Source organism: Balaenoptera physalus (assembly GCF_965194825.1).
Source record: "Balaenoptera physalus genome assembly, chromosome: 4".
Classification (NCBI taxonomy): Eukaryota; Metazoa; Chordata; class Mammalia; order Artiodactyla; family Balaenopteridae; genus Balaenoptera; species Balaenoptera physalus.
The window spans coordinates 120,681,801-120,706,881 of record NC_138891.1 but is presented as its reverse complement, the minus strand read 5'-3'; the positions used below and the strand labels follow the sequence as shown (position 1 = coordinate 120,706,881).

The 25,081-nt window shown below is 37.1% G+C and overlaps 1 protein-coding gene across 1 annotated transcript in view; it reads left to right on the top strand.

Annotated features, from left to right (window-relative positions):
* TMPRSS15 (transmembrane serine protease 15) overlaps positions 1-25,081 on the top strand; it is a 141,398-nt gene that overhangs the window by 104,551 nt on the left and 11,766 nt on the right. The window contains exons 19-21 of the mRNA XM_082460669.1: positions 1,990-2,085; positions 5,960-6,009; positions 6,737-6,911. Coding sequence (XP_082316795.1) covers positions 1,990-2,085; positions 5,960-6,009; positions 6,737-6,911 — 321 coding nt within the window. The remainder of the gene's footprint in view (positions 1-1,989; positions 2,086-5,959; positions 6,010-6,736; positions 6,912-25,081) is intronic.

The following is a 25,081-nucleotide window of genomic DNA, read 5'->3' as shown; positions in this document are numbered from 1 at the left end:
AGATTACACACTATCAGGGAGGAAGAAATGTTCCTCTACACTTCTATAGCTTCTTCTGGCTGGTCTAAGAATTAAATTGACATGAGACAGATTAATAGGAAGTTTCTACCTCTTAATCTACCTCTTTTTCCCTCCTTCCACCCATTTCCCCTCTGGCAACCCCTGTTTGTTCTTTGTATCTGTGAACAAACCCCTGTTTGTTGTTTGTATCTGTGAGTCTGTTTCTACTTTGTTATATTTGCTCACTTGTTTTGTTTTTTAGAAAACATCCAGTATTTGTATTTCTCTGTCTGGCTTATTTTGCTTAGCATAATACCCTCCAGGTCCATCCATTTTGTCATAAATGACAAGATTTCATTCTTTTTTATGGCTGAGTAATATTCCTGTGTGTGTGTGTGTGTGTGTGTGTGTGTGTGTGTGTGTACCACATCTTATATATCCATTCATCTGTCGATGGGCACATAGGTTGCTTCCATATCTTGGCTATTGTAAATAATGCTGCTATGAACTTTGGGGTGCATGTATCTTTTCAAATTAAGGTTTTCCTTTTCTTTGGATGTCTTTATGCTTGTTTTGTTTTCTGAGCCATAAAAAATATATTTTATATAAGTCCTTAAATAAGATGATTCTTCTTCCCACATGGAAGGAATATCTTAATCTTTAGCAATAATAGTAGCAACACTCATTTTTCCTTTGGTAAATCCATTTCAGATTTTGTCAAAGGAATGGTGATTGATTTGTGTGCTTGAGTTACATTTATCTGTTTATAAAATGAAAGTGCAAGATGATAAGTTTTGGGACATTAAATACAAGCTCCGTTTTTCCAGTTCTCTGCTCAGTGAATGAAAGGTATCAGACACTTTCAGTTTCTTTAAGGTGTTATCTTACCTTAAAGAGAAAGGAAACAACCTCTACTTCGTTCTTTTCCTCTTACTGATCATAACAGCCATGAGTGTTCCTTGGAAACTTCCTCTATGCACACAGACAGAAAAGGGTCAGCGTTGACTATAGCCTGGGAAAAACACTGGACCTTCTTTTGAAGAGGGAGTGGGTGGGTCCTTCAAGATACTCCAAAAGATAGGAACCACATCATCACCCTGCCAGCCCAGAGAAGATAGCAAGAATCAGGATATTTCCAGCCTAAAGGCACATTTTTATATGAAGATTAAAATCTGGAATAAATAAAAGGCAAGAAAAAGATTAGAAAGTGAGAAGCTAAAAGTTTCCAGCTAAGCCTAGGGAAGAGTGGATAATTAAAAGAAATCTTCAGTGAAGGCTCACAGTTGAGAGCATGGCTATAACAGGTTTTCAGGGATAAGAAAGACCAGTAACTTAATGTCTTTTGTCACATGGAGGTGTCTTTTTATCCCATTCTGGCTCACCATTTGACACTTGGAGGTACAAGGCGCATACTCCCTCTTTTAGAGCAGAAACATAGCTTCCGATTTTAAATTAGGGCAGTTAGGCTTTGAATTGAATGAAATATCAAGAACAAAGCAACAAAGGTAAACACTGAAGATCTTTTTCTACGTTGTTCTTAGGCAACACGCATTTTTTTAAAAGATGAATTACACTCAACAGGAAAAAATAATTAATAAATTATGTTGTGGCAATTCTCTGAAGTTGTCATTATAATTGACCATTATAGAAATCGTTGGACAACATAGAAAAGTCGAATGAAACAAATCAGGCACTCAAATGACATATGCACTGATTTTAACTCTGTTAAATAACATATATGAGCAGGCAAACAAGAACTAGAGGTATTACGCAAAAGTTAAAATTACATTTTATGTCATTATGAGTAACTCTTCTACTGAGTTGTACCATCTTTTAGACATCAAAACATTTGAAGCTTAATATTAAAATGTTAATCTCTTTGCCTGGAATTTCATAATTTATTTCAATGTCCACAGCATTAAATAACTAGAAGTTTCGTTTATGACTTTTTTGTTTGTGTTTTTGTTTTGTCTGCGTGCTTTTCCCTAGGAGTGGAAACTCATCCATGCCAATCTTTTCTACTGGACATGGACCGTTTGTACAACTAAACACAACACCTAATGGCAGCTTAATACTAACACCAAGGTGGGTCCCAAAATGTGTTCTTTGACTAGTTGTATATAGACAGGAAAGAAGGTGGATTTTGAAGTCAGATTTTAATACCACCATATATGCCACATAATCTTGAAAGTTATTTAATTTTTTTGTTATTCAGGTCATCTCAAACAGTATCTAATCGATCCTATCAGATAACATTGCCTATTCCTCATATACATATGGTAAGAGGGTCAAATGAAGTATTATAGTGTAATTAGAGAGCACACTGATAGAGATTCAATAAGTTTTACTTCCACATTCTTTTTATCCATACTCTTGGATTTATAAACAAGTACACCCCATAGAAAGAAATTGTGAGAGTTGGAATAAATACGTCCAATATTGATCAGACTAAAAAGAGTGACACAATTAGTTATCATCAAAAGAGAAGAAAGGGACACAAAAGTCATGGTATTCTTTTCTCTAGCAAATAGAACATGGTTATTAAGTGAAAGAGTACAGACTTCAAGTTGTGCCTGCATTTTCTCTTTTGCTCTTTACAATTAGGTTCACTTTTACAGCTTTTACTGTTGTTCTAAAAAGCAGCATCCTTCCTGTATTCAAAGATCTGTTTTAGCTTAGATTATGTCATTTCTGCTGTTTGGGAATTAATGATAACTTCGGTTGAAATTGGCTTCTGAATTTTACAGTTCCATTAAAGGCCAGCTTGGATGGGAAGAAAGTAACTTCAAGAAGAAGCTGTAACAACAGACAAGGATTTAAGATATCATTGCTGTTGCATTAGCTTGAAGTTCTTTGTTTAATACACTTAAGGGTGAAAAGTGAAATTATATAATTACTCAGCTATTCATGAAAAGTTGCCATTTCTGTGAGCTCAACCAGTAAAACAGATTTTTAAAGGAGTATTTTTAGTACCAAAGTACTTTGCAGTTGAATATTTTATATGAATATTTGCAGGGCCTTGACTGATTTTATTAGTCTCATCGAGGGTGAAGCAAAGCATCTGCAAGTGAGAAAGTGGCCTACTAGATTTCCTTTCTATAAAGCATGTCTAAATTTGCATTACTGTTATAGATCTTGAACAGTGTGTATGCTGAGAATGTCTCTTATTTATATTTTATAGGCATTTAAGAATCAGTTAAAAAAAGTAAAAGGTACAGAATATTTTATATTAATTATATGCATATTTAAAATAAGAACTAGTTTATTCCATGCTTATCAACAAAATGCCAGTATCATTATACATTGAGGTCTTTATTGTATGTATGTTCATGTTATTTGAAAGAGACACCATTTACACACAAATATACTTGAAACTTTCATCACATCAATAATCCAGAACGTTCTTAATCTCTTCCTTAATTAGCCACCTTATACTGGGTTGGCAGGAAATCAGACATATATGCACTTAGTTAGTATGTATGTATGTATGTATTTATTTATTTATTGCAGAAATGCATTTATTGCCCCATGAAATCTGGTGTTTTTGAAAACACCCTTTCACTAGTGGTCATAATAAAAAAATTAGGAAAGGAAGAGGATATCAAAGAAGATGATTCTTCCAACTATGAAGATCGACTTAGATCCCCATTTTTTTCTCCTATTATGAGGCATATGCATGACTAGACTACTATTTCCCACCACTGAGAAAAGGCCACTCAACACGGTACCAGCAATCTGACCTGATATAACTGGAAATGTACAATTCATGCTGTTGCCAGTATTGGGTTTCCTTTTCCTCCAATTCTTTGTCTAGTAGTCCTAGATAACAAAAAAAAAAAATTTGACTTAATATACATTGATTGACAATGTGTTCTAAGCATGGTACTAGGTACAGGATATAGAGTGCTTATCAACAGTTTATTGAATGCCTGTCCTGTGACAGATGCTGTGGTAGAAACATTGCAGTGTTACAGAGGTTATTTCTAGTCCGTGAAAAAGCTCTTTGACTTAAGCAGCATGGTTCCACTGTAAGGATGAGGAGAAAAGCCTGGTGTTGATAAGTGACTTGGACTCGTTCACAAAGCTGGAGGCAACATGAGATTCTAACCCAGGTTTATCTGGCTTCAATGCTCTCCACTTTCCATTCTACTGTGCTACCTCTGAACTCTCCAAGACAGCATATCACTTTAAATAACAGTTCTGGAAAGGAAAAAGAAAGAAAAAAGGCCACTTGTTGGGCATATATAGGGAGAGAAATCAGTTCATTTTGTCAACACAATAGATACAAACTCATCCATTTGTATCCCAATATTGTCCCACTGGGCTGAGAGCAAGACACAGGATCACAGCATTGACTTTTTTCCCATACCGAGGGCTGACCTAATTCTGACTCCAGGACCGAAGGCCAGTACAGTTATTCTATTTTTCTCTAATCTCTATAATGTACCTGGACAAATGTACTCACTGCTCACTCTGACCAGAAGTGAAGCAACTTACTGCTATATACTGAGACCCTACACGTGTGTTTGTGTATGAAAATTTTGATTAACCAAAACACTTGAAGAATGAGGTGTTAAGCCCAGTTTAATTCTCTGGTAACCGTTAAGTTAACCAAAAACTTTTCTGTGCTTGCTGAAAAGAAATTCATCCATTTTTTACAGACCACAGAGTCTTAAACATTGTTTAACACCTAAAAATGATGAACCATTTTGAATATGAGTTTTCATTGATGGATATTGTAGATGTAGAAAGTTTGAATGAAACTTGACAGTATGCTGGGGCACATCCTAAAAATGACTTCTCTCCTAACCATGGGTGGATAACAGAAGAAGCGTTAACTGAAGCTTCTTCTTTGGGGAATTACGAATGCATATTGATATATCTATATCTAGATAGATATACCTACATGCACATTGCTTATTAATAAAATGTACTTATATTTTAATTGGCTATGTCTGCTCTCGGGGATTTGTCAGACAACATGAATGCATGTAATTTCAAGTAATCCTTATTAGGTATGTTCCAGACACACTGAATTGTTTTATTGTACTTAATGATCTCATATGCCTCTTGGGTCATGTTTTGTGTTTTTTGACTTGTTCTTCCCTAAAATTTCAAGCACCTAAAAAACATGCACAATAGGTGTTGTTAAATATGTAAATAGAAACCATTAAAATTATATGTGTGTATGTGTGTGTTTTAATGCAAACGATAGCTACAGTAGCTGCCATCAGGAAAAAGTGTGGGCAAGTACTTTAATTCCTTGTGTTATACTGATCTCTAGTGGTTAGTAAGTATAACACATTTTAAATTTTTTCTTTGTTTTAATTTTTCTTTAGAATTCTTGGCTTTGAAAAAAGTTGGTATCCAAATATTTAAACGGGTAGTGAGTTTTTAATTATTTATGCCTACACTTTATTTTATATTTACATGTCTGCCTCCCTTGAAAGCAGGACTCATGATTCATTCATCATTGAATTCCCTGAATAAAGTAAACAGCCTCACACACAGTTTTGGGCCCTGAATAGTTGTCTCGTTAGCAATACTGAGGCATATTCTATATTATAGAACGGTGAAATCCAAGGTTGGTTCACAGAAACTAACAGTAGCTACCGTTCATCAAGTATTCATTGTGTATAACGCACAATAATAATTCCATTGCAAATATTTCTTTACTTCTCACAAAACTCCAATCAAGTACTATTGCCCCTGTTTTATGGATGTTAAAACTGAGTCTTGGGGATATTGAGCAACTTATCCAAAATCACATGAAGGGTAAACGGTAGAGTTAAAGATACGAACTCAACTTTGACTTTGAGGATTTTCTGTTGTGCATTTTATGTATGACACATTTAAAAGTCCATTTTACTAAAGAGAAAAAATACGACAAGTTACACTATGTTTTGCTTTAAAATGTTGTGTGCACCATTTTTGAAATACAGTTGTTCTTCTATTACAGTAAACGGTGCTTAGAGGATTCACTGATTCTGTTAGAATGTAACCATAAATGTAAGTAAATATTTCCTCCTGTTCTCCTTCAAGCCTTCAGTTTAAAATTCTGTTTGTTTCTTTTTTTTAATTTATCAATACACCCAAAAGGATGTGCACAAAATTTCATTAATAGTAGATAACACAGGCAGAGGTGGCAGAATTTTAAAACGGCATTTAAGAAGTAAGATATTATACTTCAGAAATTTCCATGTCCTTTGAAATCTTGGAAAAGATGTTTTTTTATGAGTCAATTTTAAATTTCCCTGTGATAAGTGAAAATTTTTAAAATGTGCACTTAATACTTATGGGAGTACTGTAACGAAGCCTTGAAATTACACCATCCTGAGCTTCTCTGTGTAATAATACCTCCATCATTCGAGCTCCTGAGATCTACTCCAATGGCAACAATGAAAAGAGTCAACATGCCTGGATACAGTTCTCTCCAATATCACCCTGTAGGTCACTTTGAAACCTGAGTCTTCTCAGCCTGTTGTTGTGATCTACAGGGGTGTCCATTGCAACACATCAATGAGCAATCTCCATACATTATGAAGACTGTCTTTTGGTTTTACTGAAGATGGTGACAGAAGCAATGGCATCAGTTTTTCCTATTCAGTCATCACAATCATTCTGTTTAGAGTCACTATGTCACCTAAAGTTATTTTGCAGTGATCCACTCAATTTTCATGACCAGAGGAAATCCACCAAAATTAACTAGAAGCTCTTTCTTCAATTATCTTAACAGCATGTGGAAAAAAACTGGTGGCTCAAGAAGTTAGCCCAAGGATCGTTGGAGGAAACGATTCCCGAGAAGGAGCCTGGCCTTGGATCGTTGCTGTGTATTATAACGACCAGCTGCTCTGTGGGGCTTCTCTGGTCAGCAGGGACTGGCTTGTGTCGGCTGCCCACTGCGTGTATGGGTGAGTGTGACATCACAGCTGGCCCTTCTCCAACGAGGTGACCCCAGCAGACACTGTGCATCCCATTTCAGGCAGCCTCCCCAAACCCTCTCAGCAGGGAAATGTTCCTTTTGTTTATAACGTTATAAACTTTCCAATCATTCTCCCATTAAAATCATGTATAAAAGTAGAGAAAGTATAATTAAAATTTATTCTTCATTAGACCCTTGGATCAAGTATTATGTTTCATACATACATAAAAATTGAAATTTCCACCTATTTACAAGGTAAGCATTTTTTAAGGTATACAATTAGTTTTCACTATATAAATTGTGCTGGTTATCAGCCAATTAGGACAATATTTATTGTCAGCAAAGTGTCAATGTCAAAAAAAGCATGTATAGATAGCCTTCAAGTTACAAATTAAAAAGTGTGCCCTTTGAAATTCATGTGTAATCACTTTGCTCTGAATTAGCGTAAAAATGTTTCCTTAGTTCTCAAGTCAGATCTGTTTTGATGTTACCTGTAACTGAAACTTAGAACTAACATCAACCCTGTCGAATTCTTTTTTTGATATGACAAAATACATGCTGAATTTTAGAATCTATCTTCTCCCTCTAGAGCAGCCATTCTTAAAGCAGTGCCACAGGAGAAACGAGAGTGGGTGGAAGGGCCTGGAAATAAACATCAATATTCCTGGGCCCAAGAAATGTTAATTTCTTCTTCTGCCTGAAAGACGGCACCTCTTTAGGTAATTGTACTCCAACACTTCTGAATTAAGTTAGAAAAAAACGTAGCTTCCTCGTAGTAAAGATTCATAAGCCCTGACAAGGGTGATTTCCTGCCCCAAGAGGCCTCCAGGGAATGACCTTACCTGTGAGGATTAGAATGAGCCTCTAGCGTCCAGAATCTCTGAGAGAAGTGTGTGTGCTCAGAATGGAAGATGCAGCCTTAGTTAATCAGGATAAAAGACTCACTACGTACAAACACAGGCATTGAAAGTTCTTGGATGGATGGAGACAAACTATCAGCTACAGGAGGCTGTCAAAATTATTCAGGAGATAACGGAGGGCCAGGGAGAAGGAGTATTAAAGGATTGAGCCTACGCAGAAATACCCATCATACCAGAGTGAGAGTAAACTCAAACTCATAAGGCTGGGAACCTGGAAATGAAGACCCTCAGCTACATCTCAGCTTGGCCAATTACCTGCGCTCCAGAAGGACTGTCCAAGGCACTGCCCATCTACATCTAAAGCTGTCTGAGCCTGTGCATTACACCCCATATCTGGGTGACTAAACTATAGCCTCTTCCATATCTAAACTACACCTTCTTAACTTTGCTGCCTCTTGATAATTATATTTTAATCTGTTTACAGCCATATCATAACAAATGTCTATAGCAGCCAACTTTCCCACCCCCTGTTAAACAAGACTTCAACCTTTATCTATATATACTCTATGCCTTAGGCATGTCACAGATGGGTAATATATCCTAACTGTGTTACAAGTAAAAGGTATCTTTAGCTAGAAATTCAGTGTTTCCTGCTGCATCATAGGTAGGTCTTAGTAAGACAGCCACCTCCTGTATTAACCTCAGATTTTGTAAATTCGTCCATTTGACGTTCTTGCAGAACATATGCTTTCTAAATGTCAGCCACGCTTGCAGTGATATTAGTGACATCTTTCAAATAGCTACCTTACAGATGTACTTACTATAGGTCAATTATACCAATAACATCTTTTCAAACCGTGAATATATGAGGGAAATAGAAAAGCAGTTTCATCTAATATAAACACATGTTCAGTCATATAGGACATAAAATGTCTTTTCACACAGTTTCAATTTGAACAAAAGCAAACAAACATAAGCTGTAATAGAATTGTGATGAAAAACTTTTGCTCACCAACCTTGCATTTTACTCTCCTTAGCCACTCAGTGGTATTATTTCTTATTTTTCCGGTTACCAGGAGTTTTCTTGCTTTTTTCTTTATGTCTCTAACCAAGAAAGTTTCTGATATTATTTCAAATAGTTTTATCCAAAAAATATTCTTACCAGTATGCTAATACTGAGTCTTATTTGTCTTTTTAAAACTCTACTTATACAGTAAAAAGCTTAATTTCCTAATAAAAAGAAGAACCGAGATCAAGAAACTTATTGAAACCATACTACACAAATGACCTGACCCCCATGTAAATCTGCTCCAGGAGTTTTCACCTGTGGGTAGTTAAATGGTCTAATCGGACAGTTCTCTGTCTGCATTCGTATTGTCCACACTCTCTTTCCCACCCCTCAGCCTCAGTATTCCTGGATGTCACTAAACTTCCCTGTGCCTGTTCTGTTTCTCTACTACTGACTTGTCTTCTTTTCCAAGCTTAAAAGAGATACTTGTGAAGTTTTAAGAGATATTTGCTGTGATCTAAAGACAAGGTTGACTTCAAACCAGAGAATATTTTGATCCAACTTACGCTACTGACTTTGTGTGACTTAGTATCTGTGGGTTTCAAGATCCTCATCTGTAGGGTGTCCACAGGATATCTACCTCCTAGGGTGATAGTCATGACAAAATTAAGATGCTGCAATGCTTTTGCATACTGTGAATTATAGAAATGTGCAATAAAATTTTTATTGTTTCCTGCTCAGGAAAGGTCTGTGAAAGAAAACTCTAAGTCTTACCCACGAGACATTCAGCACATTTATTTTCTAAACTTTTTATATTGATATAATTTCAAACATGCACAGAAATTGCAAATAACAGTACAGAGAACTCCTGTGTACCTTCACCGAGATTCACCAGTTGTTTACATTTTATGCTATGAAAACTTTCTTATCATTCTTTAATTCCCTCCAATTTGGAGAAATATTTATTTTCTGAATCATTTGATAGTAGGTTAGACATTGTGCCTCTTTACCCTGTTTTTTTTTTTTTTTTTTTTACTAAGAACAAGGATATTTTCCTACATAATCACAGAAAATCATGGAAATTTATCATTAAGGCAATACAATTATCTAGTCTAATTATCTAATACAGTATGTATTCACTTTTGTCAATTGTCCCAAATATGCCCTTTATAACATTTGTAGTTTGTTTGTATGTTTTCCACCCAAGAACCAATTTAGGATAATGCACTGCATTTAGTTGCTATGCCTCTTTCATCTTTAATCTAGAATAGCCTTTCCATCAGCCTTACTATCTTTGTCTTTCTCAGCCTTTCTTCTTGTCTTTGATATTTTTCTTAATACAAGCAAGTTATTTTATAGAAAGTCCTTATATTTGGGGAAACCTTTCAAGCTTTCTCCCTTGTTAGTCTTGATATATCCCCATTCTTTGAGAACTTTTTTACTTTCTGGCAAAATAAGATGTTCCAGGTTCATCTTGTGCTTTCCCTGCCTTTGCCCTCAAATCAAGCTTTCTATAAGAAACCCCAAATCCATTTAGCTATTTTAGTTCCTTCTACATTTTAAAAAACAAGATCTTCCATGCCCCTTGCAGCTGCTGGTGTGTCCTGCTTCTAGACCCTCTCAATGGACATAGCTCTGTACATACAAATATGAACTCATAAGGATAGCTCTAATTCAAATAATATACCATAGGGTACATCCTAATCTTTTTTCCTTCCGTATTTGTAGCTCTTATCTTATTTGTGCTGTCCACAAAATATCTATGGATTTGCTCAAGCTTAGAATGGAAAAATAGTTTGAAAATTGTGAACCCATACCACTGTGTAAAGCAAACTTACCAACTGGAGTTTAATATTTGTTTTCATTTTTTCCCACTGATATATAGCAAAATGCATAATCTTAAGTATCTAATTTGATGAGTTTTGAAAATGCATCAGCCTGTATAACCCACACTCCTATCAAGACATAAAACATTTCTATCACCTGGAAATTCCTCTCATACCCCTTCCCAGTCATCACCATCCCTGAAGTGGACCCCAGAAGGGACCACTATTCAGTCTCCATGGTGGGTGGGCTGGTCATTTATAGATTTACAGTCTGGATCACATCTATTGAATAGACATATATCAGTGATGAAATTACCCATAGAGAAGCTTCTTGCCAATCTTCCATTCTTTAACTTGCTCTTCAGAGAAGACCAAATGTACTATATGGATTACCTAATTTCTTATTAAAATGATTTCTTGAAATAGGTGTTAACATTTCTGAAGTAGATGATTTCATAATGAGGTGTTTTGGGGTATGGCAAGAAATACAGACTACTATTTATACTTTATTTAGTGCTAAATTAATTTAACTGCACTAATAAAACTCTGAAAACCAACTTTTTAAACAGTATTGACTATAAAGTAACATCGCTTAATTAATTGATAGTGCAATTACAATTTAAAATTTGGATTCTTTTTAATACCTCAAACATACTAAATAGGTCTAGGATACAGAATCTACCCAAATATAATATTTTAAAAATTATTTCATTTCTACTTAAACCGACTCTAAAAAATAAACATCATGGGTTTAGTTAATTTCTCTATTTATCTACCTATTTTTACAGCTTTAGGAGATCAGCTAATAATAAATTTTCTTCTTCAGGTTGCAGAAACACTATAATACTTTTTCAAGATTATAGTAATTTTTACAGATCAAAAAAGGAAGCACATTTTCCTAGGCGAGTAGAGATTTCAAGATTAGATTAGTGACTTATGGGTTTTTGGTAATGGCATAGATCTTGACTCCTTTTCTAACGGATTTCAAGCTTCAGTTGTTATTCATATTTCTGATAGTTAAAAATTTCTTACTGCTTCACTAGAACCTTTTAGAGTTTTGCCTTTCTCATAGGTTTTACCAATTTCCAACCTGGCGTCATCTCCTTAAAAGTATGCATTCTTCAAGTCACCCTCGGCCCATATTATATAACCCATTTCCTTGACATTATTCTGTTAACACTATTTTTAATAACACACTTCTTATTAGCAGGTATCTTATTATAATTATTAGTCTACCCAGAAGTTTTATTTCCTAGAAGTTCCAGTATCAGATCTCTGAAGCTAGTTCTACTTTGAGAACTAATTCATCATCTTGGATCACATTACTGTGCCCTCTTTTTCCTTATTTATTTTGTGTAACCACTTGTGCTGTTATGACTTTATTTACAACTCCTCTCTCTTTACCTGGCTGTTACGTGTGACCCCTGGTTGTGCTCAATCTTTCTGGCTCCTGGATTGCTTCTTGTTTTTCATATATCTATTCAGTCATTGAGCACTTATCTTGTGCCGAGCATTATTCTAAGTTTTGGGGATAATAGTGCTCTACAGACGAACAAAATCTTTGCCCTAATAATGCTTATATTACAGGCTAGGGCAGAAAAACAGAAACCTTGAGAAACCCAGCTGCCACAGTTGATCAGGAAGTGACTGGCAGTGGGGTAGGAACAAGATTGGAGATGTAGGTAAGACCAGATCCTAAGCCCTGGTGAGGACTCAGTTGGCCGTGGTAAATGGGAAGTGAGACAATTTGGAAGGCAGAAGAGTGACATTATCTAATTAGGCATCTGTGTGGTAATTCGACTGCTGAGAGGAGCAAGGATAAAATTGAGGGGACCAGTCAGAAAGAAACAATGGTGGCCCTAAGATTATGGCTGAGGAAGCTGGACAAATGTCTGGATCTCATTAGTAAGTTCAGATGCTTAGAGCTATCTAAACTTACTAGTGATCACAGATAGATAAGGAGAAGAACCAAGGATTTGGGTTTGAGCAACAGGATGAGTGTTGATATCATTTATTGAGATGAGGAAAATGGGAAGAAACAGGACTGGAAGGGGAATAAAAGTTCTGATTTCTATATATTAAACTTGAGACTTCCTACCAGAGTCCAAGTGGTATTTACTTGGCCAATTGGCACATAGGTACGTGAATCTAAAGTTCAGAGGAGAAGTCAAGAATTAAAACACAAATTTGGAAGTTTTCAGCATATTTCTGGTATTTAAAGTCATGGCATTGGATGAGATCATCTATGGAATTACTGTTAATGAAGAAGAGAAGAAGGCGGAAGGCAGAATTCTAGAGTATTCTCAATATTTCGATTTTTGAGAAGGAAAGAGCTGGGAAAGAAAAACTGAGGAAAAGCAAAGAGTGAAATGAAAGGACAATCACAAGTGCATGGATAGTCCTGGGAGTCAAGTGAAGAAAGGAGCTCAAAGGTGATTCCTTAAATTTCTAGAAATAATCCACCAGGTCAAATAATGATGAGGATTATTTGGCTTACTCCTGGTTCCCTGTACTTACTTCTCTTTTTTTACACTTAAACAAATAAATGTATACCTTTATTTTATTTTTTAACATTGTATTTATTTTTTAAATTATTTTATTTATTTTATATTTTTGGCTGCGTTGGGTTTTCGTTGCTGCACGCGGGCTTTCTTTAGTTGCGGCAAGCAGGGGCTACTCTTCGTTGCGGTGTGTGGGCTTCTCGTTGCGGTGGCTTCTCTTGTTGCGGAGCACGGGCTCTAGGCATGCAGGCTTCAGTAGTTGTGGCACGCAGGCTCAGTAGTTGTGGCTCGCAGGCTCTAGAGTGCAGGCTCTGTAGTTGTGGCGCACGGGCTTAGTTGCTCCGCGGCATGTGGGATCTTCCCGCACCAGGGCTCGAACCCGTGTCCCCTGCATTGGCAGGCGGATTCTTAACCACTGCGTCACCAGGGAAACCCCATACCTTTATTTTAAAAACATGCTTCTACTTAATGAAATAAAAATACTCACATGTATGACAATCTTGTCCCGACTCATAATAAAGACTAATAATTGAACACATCCTCCCTGCCCACCGTCCTTTCACAATACAACTGCCTTTTACACACTTTGCTGTTTTTCTTTTGTGTTTCTTTATGGACTCATGGCCTTCATTAACAATGTATTTTATTAACTAGGATAATTATTATGATTATTATATGATGCCCAAATTGTTAAAGCTAGCTAGTGTTATCCCATTTAATGTGGCTCCTTTATTCTGTAAAAATTACCTCTGATATTCTTGAAAATTTTCTTGCTCTCTGACAATACCACCACATTTCAGGGGCACTCTAATTTTTACTTGCCTTTAAAAAAAGGAGTTGGCTATTCTCTCAGGAATCCTTTCCCATTCATTGGAGAATGATTAATAGAGACCAAAAGCTCTGTGCTGTGGGTAAACATTGGGATTGGCGGTAAGCAAACTTGTTGAGGTTGCTTTATGCCACCATTAGTAATGGTAGAACATAAAAAAATTTCAATTTATAGTATGGGGTCCCATTGATCTTTTTTTTCCTTTTAGCATATTATGTTGCTCTATCATAATTATCTTACCACATTTACTTCCCACCACAATGAAAATTCCATGTACAAATGGACAGTCTTATGCTCAGAGTAGTGAAGTTATTTACAACCCAGCACAGAGCAACATAGAGCAGAGCAGCGCTAGTTCATCCCATCCAGTGCAACACCTATGGAGCATCTACTGTGTGCCAAGGAGTATGCTAGGCTTTGAGGTTACAGAAGTCAGGAACATGTCTTTCTGTTTCCTATCAAACTGTACCTTTCTCTCCCTTGCTACTGAGAAAAACACTCTGGACAGAGCAGGGGAAGGTGAAATGTAGCAGAAATTCAGCCAATTTTCTCTACCTAAAGGTAAGCTATTTCTGCCATCTTTAGCCTCAGCGGAATTGGGGTCTGCCTATCCAATGGGATTATGTCCTGTTCCTATCCCCACCTGTCTTCTGTCTTATAGCTTCTCCTTGCTTTTTTGGAATGTAGATGCTTTGAAACAAGAATATTTTTAAATATAATTAAGTCCCTTTTCTTCATCTGCAATGATTTCTTGGAAGGATTTCTTCCCCCATTTCTTGGCTTTGGGTGAATGGAAAAGCTAGAAGGATTTTATATTGCTCAGTATCCCAACAGTGATTACAAAGTATGGATTCTTGGGTCCCACGCCAACCTTCCAAATTAGAATCTCCAGAGCTAGAAGCTAGGAATCTGAATTTTTAGCAAATTTCTCAGTTGATTCATAAAATTTAAGTACCATTGGCTATGACTTCTGTATTCTCAAGCCTTTGTCCTCAGAGAGAAGGATGTAGTCATTCTAGTGGTGCTCCTGCTAATGTGGGGCTCGTGGTGGGAAAGTGAATTACATAGACACAGAAAGGTACGTGGAGCAGGACTTGGGAGAGAAGTGCAAATGACACATGTTGGAGAGATATTTCCTTTCCATAGTGCTGCTTACAGATGCAGGAAAAATAAGAACATGGGAAAGACGCTATATTCCATATAGCACAATAACAATTTCAGAAATCATTAAGACTGTGTCAGAACACCATTGCTGTAAATCACATTAGACAAGTAGCTTGAAACATGCATGTTTGATCTTCATAGTTTGTGGTTCATGTATTGATTTTCTACTCAAAACACCAAAATAATGAGAGAAAATGGTGATTACTAAACTTTGCATTAGCTACAAGCTTTCTCATATCAGTATTATTTTTATAGTTCTCAGATGGAGTACAATACTTACACAAGAGATAATCTGGGAGTTTAGCTACTGAACTGCATTATTTTATCTGAACTGCATTATTTTATCATTGATTTAAATCTATAGCAAATAAACTGCATATACCATTCTGAACTTTTATGTAATTTATTGTGAAAATAAAATATGTAGAAAGGATTTAAGGAGACAATCCTATCATTTTTTAAAATAAATGTACTCTATTGACTTCAAAATAGAATCTATATAGTGGATTCATACTCCTTTTGAGCATTTTTTCATAGTTATTATTTAAATGCTATACCATTAATATAGTTAGTATTATTTGTAATTTAATATATACATACTAATATAATGCATTGGTTATATAAAATATCAGAATAGAATATGTATAAATAAATATAACTAAAAGCAAAGTAGGAGAAATGGTTTGGCAATTTTAAACTAATTTTTTGTAAATATGAAGTAAATATATAAATTAAATGCTGAGTAAAAAACATACAATGCTTTAAAAAGAGTAACTGTTACCTAACAGGCATGCTAATCAAGTGACAATAATGACCAGCTGAGCATTAGGAAACATACTTAAAGATGTGGTAGAGAAAGAAGCTCAGAGACAGGACACCGGGAAGGAGATTTCACCCTACCCCTTCTCCCTGAACAGGTCAAAGTGGGCAGGGGAGTCCCAAGGGACAGTGGAAGTGGGTGCTGTCAGAGCATCTGAAATTATCATTATGTCCAACTTGGCCAAAGTACTGATTCCTCTGACCTGGAAAAGGGAAAGTGAGAAGACCTTTGATAATCAAACAGGGCCTCTGCAGCACATAATGCCCTCCTGGCCCAGCACCTGGAGAGTTAAGGAACTGCCACCAATCACTAGGAGCTGAAACATCCTCCCCTACCTGAGCCCAGGTAACCAATGGCAGTGGGAATGTCTCCCTCTCCTGCCTCCCAACCTGCCCCTCATGTTCTCAGCCCCTCCCACAGAACCTGCCCATAGCTACATGAGGCTCCCCAGTATCCTGGTGCAAGGGAAGCCTCTAAAATCAGACAGTCCCACATAAAGTCTCTGCCCTACCATTTTATTTTATTTATTTATTTATTTATTTATTTATTTATTTATTTATTTATTTATTTATTTATTTATTTATTTATTTTGGAATCATGACTTTATTTTATTTTGAATGTGTATTTCGTACCAGTATAGACTATAAAGCTTACATACAAAGACATCCCAGGAACAGTGAGCACCCCAGTGCCAGATTTCCATCTCCAATCCCCTATTCAAAGGCCCAGGGCTCTGTCAGCTAGAAGGGGAGGAAGCTTTCCTAGACTGGTGGAGTATGGCAGAAGCTCCCAGACCCAGGCCAAGGAGAGCCTACAGGCCCCAAACACGCCACTCTGAGCATTTAAAGAAAATGTCTACAATTGATGGAATAACCTTAACCAAATATCAGTCGTGCTCAAACACAGAGAGGCTTTCTCTGTCCCTCCATAAAATACACACAACTCATTTGTCACCACTGGGAGTGCTGGTGCTCCAATTTTCTATTTTGAAAGTTGGAAATTAAGGGAAAGAATTAAGTTTATTCTCGCTTTCCTAAACAAACTATATTTTAGGAAACCTTATAAATATAATCGATGGGGAAAAGCTTTTATATAGTTTTTTCTTTTCCTTCTATTTTTTTTTAAACATCTTTACTGGAGTATAATTGCTTTACAATGTTGTGTTAGTTTCTGCTGTATAACAAAGTGAATCAGCTATAGGTATACATATATCCCCATATCCCTCCCTCTTGTACCTCCCTCCCACCCTCTCTATCCCACACCTCTACATGGTCACAAAGCACCGAGCTGATCTCCCTGTGCTATGCAGCTGCTTCCCACTAGCTATCAGTTTTACATTTGGTAGTGTATATATGTCCATGCCACTCTCTCACTTCATCCCAGCTTACCTTCCCCCTCCCAGTGTCCTCAAGTCCATTCTCTACGTCTGTGTCTTTATTTCCGTCCTGCCTCTAGGTTCTTCAGAACCCTTTTTTTTTTTTTTTTCTTAGATTCCATATATATGTGTTAGCATACAGTATTTGTTTTTCTCTTTCTGACTTACTTCACTCTGTATGACAGAATCTAGGTCGATCCACCTCACTACAAATAACTCAATGTCGTTTCTTTTTCTGACTGAGTAGTATTCCATTGTACTTATGTGCCACATCTTTATCCATTCATCTGTCAATAGACATTTAGGTTGCTTCCATGTCCTGGCTATTGTAAATAGTGCTGCAATGAACACTGTGGTACATGTCTCTTTTTGAATTATGGTTTTCTCAGGGTTTATGCCCAGTAGTGGGATTGCTGGGTCATATGGTAGTTCTATTTTTAGTTTTTGAAAGAACCTCCATACTGTTCTCCATAGTGGCTGTATCAATTTACATTCCCACCAACAATGCAAGAGGGTTCCCTTTTCTCCACACCCTCTCCAGCATTTATTGTTTGCAGAATTTTTGATGATGGCCATTCTGACTGTTGTGATGTGATACCTCATTGTGGTTTTGATATGCATTTCTGTAATGATTAGTGATGTTGAGCATCCTTTCATATGTTTGTTAGCAATCTGTATATCTTCTTTGGAGAAATGTCTATTTAGGTCTTCTGCTCATTTTTGGATTGGGTTGTTTGTTTTTTTGATATTGAGCTGCATGAGCTGCTTGTATATTTTGGAGATTAATCCTTTGTCAGTTGTTTCATTTGCAAATATTTTCTCCCATTATGAGGGTTGTTTTTTCATCTTGTTTATGGTTTCCTTTGCTGTGAAAAAACTTTTAGGTTTCATTAGGTCCCATTTGTTTACTTTTGTTTTTGTCTCTGTTTCTCTAGGGGGTATGTCAAAAAGGATCTTGCTGTGATTTATGTCATAGAGTGTTCTGCCTATGTTTTTCTCTGAGTTTTATAGTGTCTGGACTTACATTTAGCTCTTTAATCCATTTTCAGTTTATTTTTGTGTACGGTGTTAGAAAGTGTTCTAATTTCATTCTTTTACGTGTAGCTGTCCAATTTTCCCAGCACCACTTATTGAAGAGACTGTCTTTTCTCCATTGTATATTCTTGCCTCCTTTATCAAAGATAAGGTGACCATATGTGTGTGGGTTTATCTCTGGGCTTTCTATCCTGTTCCATTGATCTATATTTCTGTCTTTGTGCCAGTATCATACTGTTTTGATTACTGTAGCTTTGTAGTATATTCTGAAGCCAGAGAGCCTGATTCCTCCAGCTCCTTTTTTCTTTCTCAAGATTGCTTTGGCTATTCGGGGTCTTTTGTGTTTCCATGCAAATTGTGAAATTTTTTGTTCTAGTTCTGTGAAAAATGCCATTGGTAGTTTGATAGGGATTGCATTGAATCTGTAGATTGCTTTGGGTAGGATAGTCATTTTCACAATGTTGATTCTTCCAATCCAAGAACATGGTATATTTCTCCATCTGTTTGTACTGTCTTTAATTTCTTTCATCGGTGTCTTATAGTTTTCTGCATACAGGTCTTTTGTCTCCTTAGGTAGGTTTATTTCTAGGTATTTTATTCTTTTTGTTACAATGGTAAATGGGAGTGCTTCCTTAATTTCTCATTCAGATTGTTCATCGTTAGTGTATAGGAATGCAAGAGATTTCTGTGCATTAGTTTTGTATCCTGCTACTTTACCAAGTTCATTGATTAGCTCTAGTAGTTTTCTGGTAGCATCTTTAGGATTCTCTATGTATAGTATCATGTCATCTGCAAACAATGACAGCTTTACTTCTTCTTTTCCAATTTGGATTCCTTTTATTTCTTTTTCTTCTATGATTGCCATGGCTAAAACTTCCAAAACTATGTTGAATAATAGTGGTGAGAGTGGGCAACCTTGTCTTGTTCCTGATCTTAGTGGAAATGGTTTCAGTTTTTCACAACTGAGAATGATGTTGGCTGTGGGTTTGTCATATATGGCTTTGCATATATTGAAGAATCCTTGCATACCTGGGATAAATTCCATTTGATCATTGTGTATGATCCTTTTAATGTGCTGTTGGATTCTGTTTGCTAGTATTTTGTTGAAGATTTTTGCATCTATGTTCATTGGTGATATTAGTCTGTAGTTTTCTTTTTTTGTGACATCTTTGTCTGGTTTTGGTGTCAGGGTGTTGGTGGCCTCGTAGAATGAGTTTGGAAGTGTTCCTCCCTCTGCTATATTTTGGAAGAGTTTGAGAAGGATAGGTGTTAGCTCTTCTCTAAATGTTTGTTAGAATTAGCCTGTGAAGCCATCAGATCCTGGGCTTTTGTTTGTTGGAAGATTTTTAATCACAGTTTCAATCCCAGTGCTTGTGAATGGTCTACTTATATTTTCTATTTCTTCCTGGTTCAGTCTTGGAAGGTTGTACTTAAGAATTTGTCCATTTCTTTCAGGTTGTCCATTTTATTGACTTATAGTTGCTTGTAGTAATCTCATGATCCTTTGGATTTCTGCAGTGTCAGTTGTTACTTCTCCTTTTTCATTTCTAATTCTGTTGATTTGCGTCTTCTCCCTTTTTTTCTTGATGAGTCTGGCTAATGGTTTATCAATTTTGTTTATATTCTCAAAGAACCAGCTTTTGGTTTTATGGATGTTTGCTATTGTTTCCTTCATTTCTTTTTCATTTATTTCTGATCTGATCTTTATGATTTCTTCCCTTCTGCTAACTTTGGGGGTTTTTTTTGTTTCTCTAATTGCTTTAGGGGTAAGGTTAGGTTTTTTAATTGAGATTTTTCTTGTTTCTTGAGGTAAGATTGTATTGCTATAAACTTCCCTCTTAGAACTGCTTTTGCTGCATCCCATAGGTTTGAGGTAGTTGTGTTTTCACTGTCATTTGTTTCTAGGTATTTTTTGATTTCCTCTTTTATTTCTTCAGTGATCTCTTAGTTATTTAGTTGCATATTGTATAGCCTCCATGTGTTTGTATTTTTTACAGTTTTTTTCCTGTAGTTGATATCTAGTCTCATTGTGTTGTAGTCAGAGAAGACACTTGATACATTTTCAGTTTTCTTAAATTTACTGAGGCTTGATTTGTGACCCAAGATATGATCTATCCTAGAAAATGTTCCATGAGCACTTGAGAAGAAAGTGTATTCTGATGTTTTTGGATAGAATGTCCTATAAATATCAATTAAGTCCGTCTGGTCTAATGTATCATTTAAAGCTTGTGTTTCCTTATTTATTTTCATTTTGGATGATCTGTCCATTGGTGAAAGTGGGGTGTTAAAGTCCCCTGTGATTATTGTGTTACTGTTGATTTCCCCTTTTATGGCTGTTAGCATTTGCCTTATGTATTTAGGGGCTCCTATGTTGGGTGCATAAATATTTACAATTGTTATTATCTTCTTGGATTGATCCCTTGATCATTATGTAGTGTCCTTCTTTGTCTCTTGTAATAGTCTTTATTTTAAAGTTTATTTTGCCTGATATGAGTATTGCTACTCCAGCTTTCTTTTGATTTCCATTTGCATGGAATATCTTTTTTCCATCCCCTCACTTTCAGCCTGTATGTGTCCCTAGGTCTGAAGTGAGTCTCTTGTAGACAGCATATATATGGGTCTTGTTTTTTGTATCCATTCAGCCAGTCTGTGTCTTTTGTTTGGAGCATTTAATCCATTCACATTTAAGCTAATTGTTTATATGTATGTTCCTGTGACCATTTTCTTAATTGTTTTGGGTTTGTTTTTGTGGGTCGTTTCCTTCTCTTGTTTTTCCTGCCTAGAGAAGTTCCTTTAGCATTTGTTGTAAAGCTGTTTTTTGGTGCTGAATTCTCTTAATTTTTGCTTGTCTATAAAGGTTTTAGTTTCTCCATCGAATCTGAATGAGATCCTTGCTGAGTAGAGTAATCTTAGTTGTATGTTTTTCTCTTTCATCACTTTAAATATGTCCTGCCACTCCCTTCTGGCTTGCAGAGTTTCTGATGAAAGATCAGCTGGTAACCTTATGTGGATTCCCTTGCATGTTATTTGTTGCTTTTCCCTTGCTGCTTTTAATATTTTTTCTTTGTATTTAATTTTTGATAGTTTGATTAATATGTGTCTTGGCATGTTTCTCCTTGGGTTTATCCTGTATGGGACTTTCTGTGCTCCCTAGAGTTGATTGACTATTTCATTTCCCATGTTAGGGAAGTTTTCAACTATAATCTCTTCAAATATTTTCTCAGGTCCTTTCTCTCTCTCTTCTCCTTCTGGGACCCCTATAATTCAAAGTTAGTGTGTCTCTGAGACTGTCCTTAATTCTTTTCATTCTTTTTTCTTTATTCTGCTCTGTGGCAGTTATTTCCACTATTCTATCTTCCAGGTCACTTACCCGTTCTTTTGCGTCAGTTATTCTGCTATTGATTCCTTCTAGAGTATTTTTAATTTCATTTATTGTGTTGTTCATCATTGTTTGTTTGCTCTTTATTTCTTCTAAGTCTTTGTTAAACGTTTCTTGTATTTTTTCCATTCTATTTCCAAGATTTGGATCATCTTTCCTATCATTAGTCTGAATTCTTTTTCAGGTAGACTGTCTATTCCCTCTTAACTTGTTTCGTCTGGAGGGTTTTTACTTTGCTCCTTCATCTGCTGCATATATCTCTGTCTTCTCATTTTGTTTACTGTGTTTGGGATCTCCTTTTCACAGGCTGCAGGTTTGTAGTTCCTGTTATTTTTGGTGTCTGCCCCCTGTGGATGAGGTTGGTTCAGTGTCTTATGTAGGCTTCCTGGTGGGGAGGGACTGGTGCCTGTGTTCTGGGGGGTGGGGCTGGATTTTGTCCTTCTGGTGGGTAGGGCCGTGTCCGGTGGTGTGTTTTGGGGTGTCTATGGACTTAGTATGACTTTAGGCAGCCTCTCTGCTAATGGGTGGGGTTGTGTTCCTCTCTTACTAGTTGTTTGGCATAGGGCGTCCAGCACTGGAGCTTGCTGGCCGTTGTGTGGAGCTGGGTCTTAGTGCTGAGATGGAGATCTCTGGGAGAGCTCTCACTGATTAATATTATGTGGGGCTGGGAGGTCTCTTGTGGTCCAATATCCTGGCCTCGGTTCTCCCACCTCAGAGGCTCAGGCCTGACAGTAGGCCGGAGCACCAAGACCCTGCCAGCTGCATGGCTCAGAAGGAAAAGAAGAACAAAAAAAACTAACAAACAGATAGAACCGCAAAACAAATGGTAAAAGCAAAACTAAACAGACGAAGTCACACAAAGAAACATACACACACAGAGTCATAAAAAGAAAGAAACAAATAAAACACAACAACAACAAAAAAAACAGACAGAACCCTAGGACAAATGGTAAAGCAAACTTAAATAGACAGAATCACACAAAGAAACATACACACACGCAGTGATAAAAACAAACAAACAAAAATACGAACAGACAGGACCGTAGGACAAATGGTAAAAGCAAACCTAAACAGACAAAATCACACAAAGAAACATAGACAAACTCACAAAAAGAATAAATAAAGGAAGAGAGCAACCAAACCAATAAACAAATCCACCAATGATAACAAGCACTAAAAACTAAACTAAGGTAAATATAAGACCAAAAACAAATCAGATGCAGAAAGCAAACCCCAAGTCTGCAGTTGCTCCCAAAGTCCACCACCTCAATTTTGGGAACATTTGTTGTCTATTCAGGTATTCCTCAGATACAGAGTTTATCAAGTTGATTGCAGGGATTTAATCCGCTGCTCCTGAGGCTGCACAGAGAAATTTCCCTTTCTCTTCTTTGTTCGCACAGTTTCTGGGGTTCAGCTTTTGTTTTGACCCCAACTCAGCATGTAGGCCACCCTCAGGCCTATGTTCCCTGCCCAGACAGGAGGGGGTTAAAGCAGCAGCCGAATAGTTGGTCTTGCTCATTCAGGCCGGGGAGAGGGAGGGGTACAGTAGTCATAATTGGAATGCAGGGCAAGCCTGAGGTGGCAGAGGCCGGCCTGACATTGCACCAGCCTGAGGCGCGCCATATGTTGTCCCGGGAAAGTTGCCCCTGGATCACGGGACGCTGGCAGTGGTGGACTGCACAGGCCCCCGGGGTGGTGTGGGTAGTGACCTGTGCTTGCACACAGGATTCTTGGTGGCAGCGGCAGCAGCGTTAGCGGTCTGTGCCTGTCTGTGGGGTCCAAGATGATAGCCGCAGCTCACGCCCATCTCTGGAGCTCGCTTAGGCAGTGCTCTGCCTTCTGTGGGCACACAGAACAGAAATTCCCTCTCCTTGTGCACCCTGAAACAACTGTCTCCTACCTCTCCAGCAGGTCCAGACATTTTCCCAGGCTCCCTCCTGGCTAGCTGTGGTGCACTAGCCCCTTTTAGGCTGTCTTCACGCAGCCAACCCCAGTCCTCTCCCTGGGGTCTGACCTCCAAAGCCCGAGCCTCAGCTCCCAGCCCATACCCGCACCAGCGGGTGAGCAGACAAGCGTCTCAGGCTGGTGAGTGCTGGTCGGTACCGATCCTCTCTACCCTACCATTTTAAACTGTTAGCATGCAGTTTGTTCTAATTGTAAAATCCATAGAACTGTGTTAAAGGTGAAATGAGATGATGCAAAGTGTTTGGCACTACACTTGGCACAAAATAGCTTCTCCATAAATGGGAGTTGTTTTATTGCTATAAAGCACTTAGTAAGTTTCCTCAGATTTTAAGGCAGTGAGGTTATCAGCGGATGCTTACTGGATGCTTGGGCATTCGTCGGCTTTACTGAAGACTGCTACTTGATCAAACGTAATCCTTTAGGAAATATAACAATGTAATGAATAGATAGATAAAAAGATAAACAGATAGACTTGAAATAACTTCATGCTCTTTATATATTTATATATTTGTAGGTGACTTGTATTTTAACATTTGAAATACCATGTTAAACTAGGCATTTGCAACTATTGAGAATTAAATCACTAGCTCTGCTCTAATTGCAGTTATTGAATTTTGACTTCATTGTGAATATGGCTCAGTTGGCTTAATTCCAGCTGTTCACTGGTAATTTCTTGGCGTGAAGATGTTGCAGGACAATAGCACATTTAGGAGTCCCTGTACACTTTCAGATTCTAATATACTCTCCAATTTAATCTGCCTATAACACAAATGTTATCTTTTACCAGTACATGATCAATGGTCAACACTGTGTATGAAAAATTATTCGAGTTCATTATGTGTGGAAATTACTCAAGCTCATGTATTAGCTTACAAACATCATAATAGGTTTTATTGCTTATGCGAACTCTGTGTGAATTCAGTGACCCCCTAAACAGAAGATGCTGCTGAACCTCCTTCCATTGTTACCATAGCTACTGTGGTTGCTGAGGGAAACCCTGGACAAAGATGTAGTCTCCACACTGGAATATGATCTAAAGCAGCGTTTCTCAAACCTGGCTATGCATTACCATCAACATGGAGATTTAACTGAAGAATGAATTTTTAAAATGCCCCTCTCCATCCCAGACTCATTAAACCAGAGATGGAGAAGGGGGAGCAGGTAACAGTGTTATTTAAAAGCATTCCAGGTGATTCTAATGGGAAACGGAAGTTGAGAACCACAATCTAGAACCAGAGATTAAAAGACGATTTAAGAGAAGTTATAGAGATTAGCACAAATTAAGGCTTCCTCTATGATCCGATCAGAAAAAATTGAAATTAAAGAAATATTTTTAAAGAAGAATTCTTCAAAGAAATTCAAGAATATTTGAGGATGGGAACACATAATTCTGAAA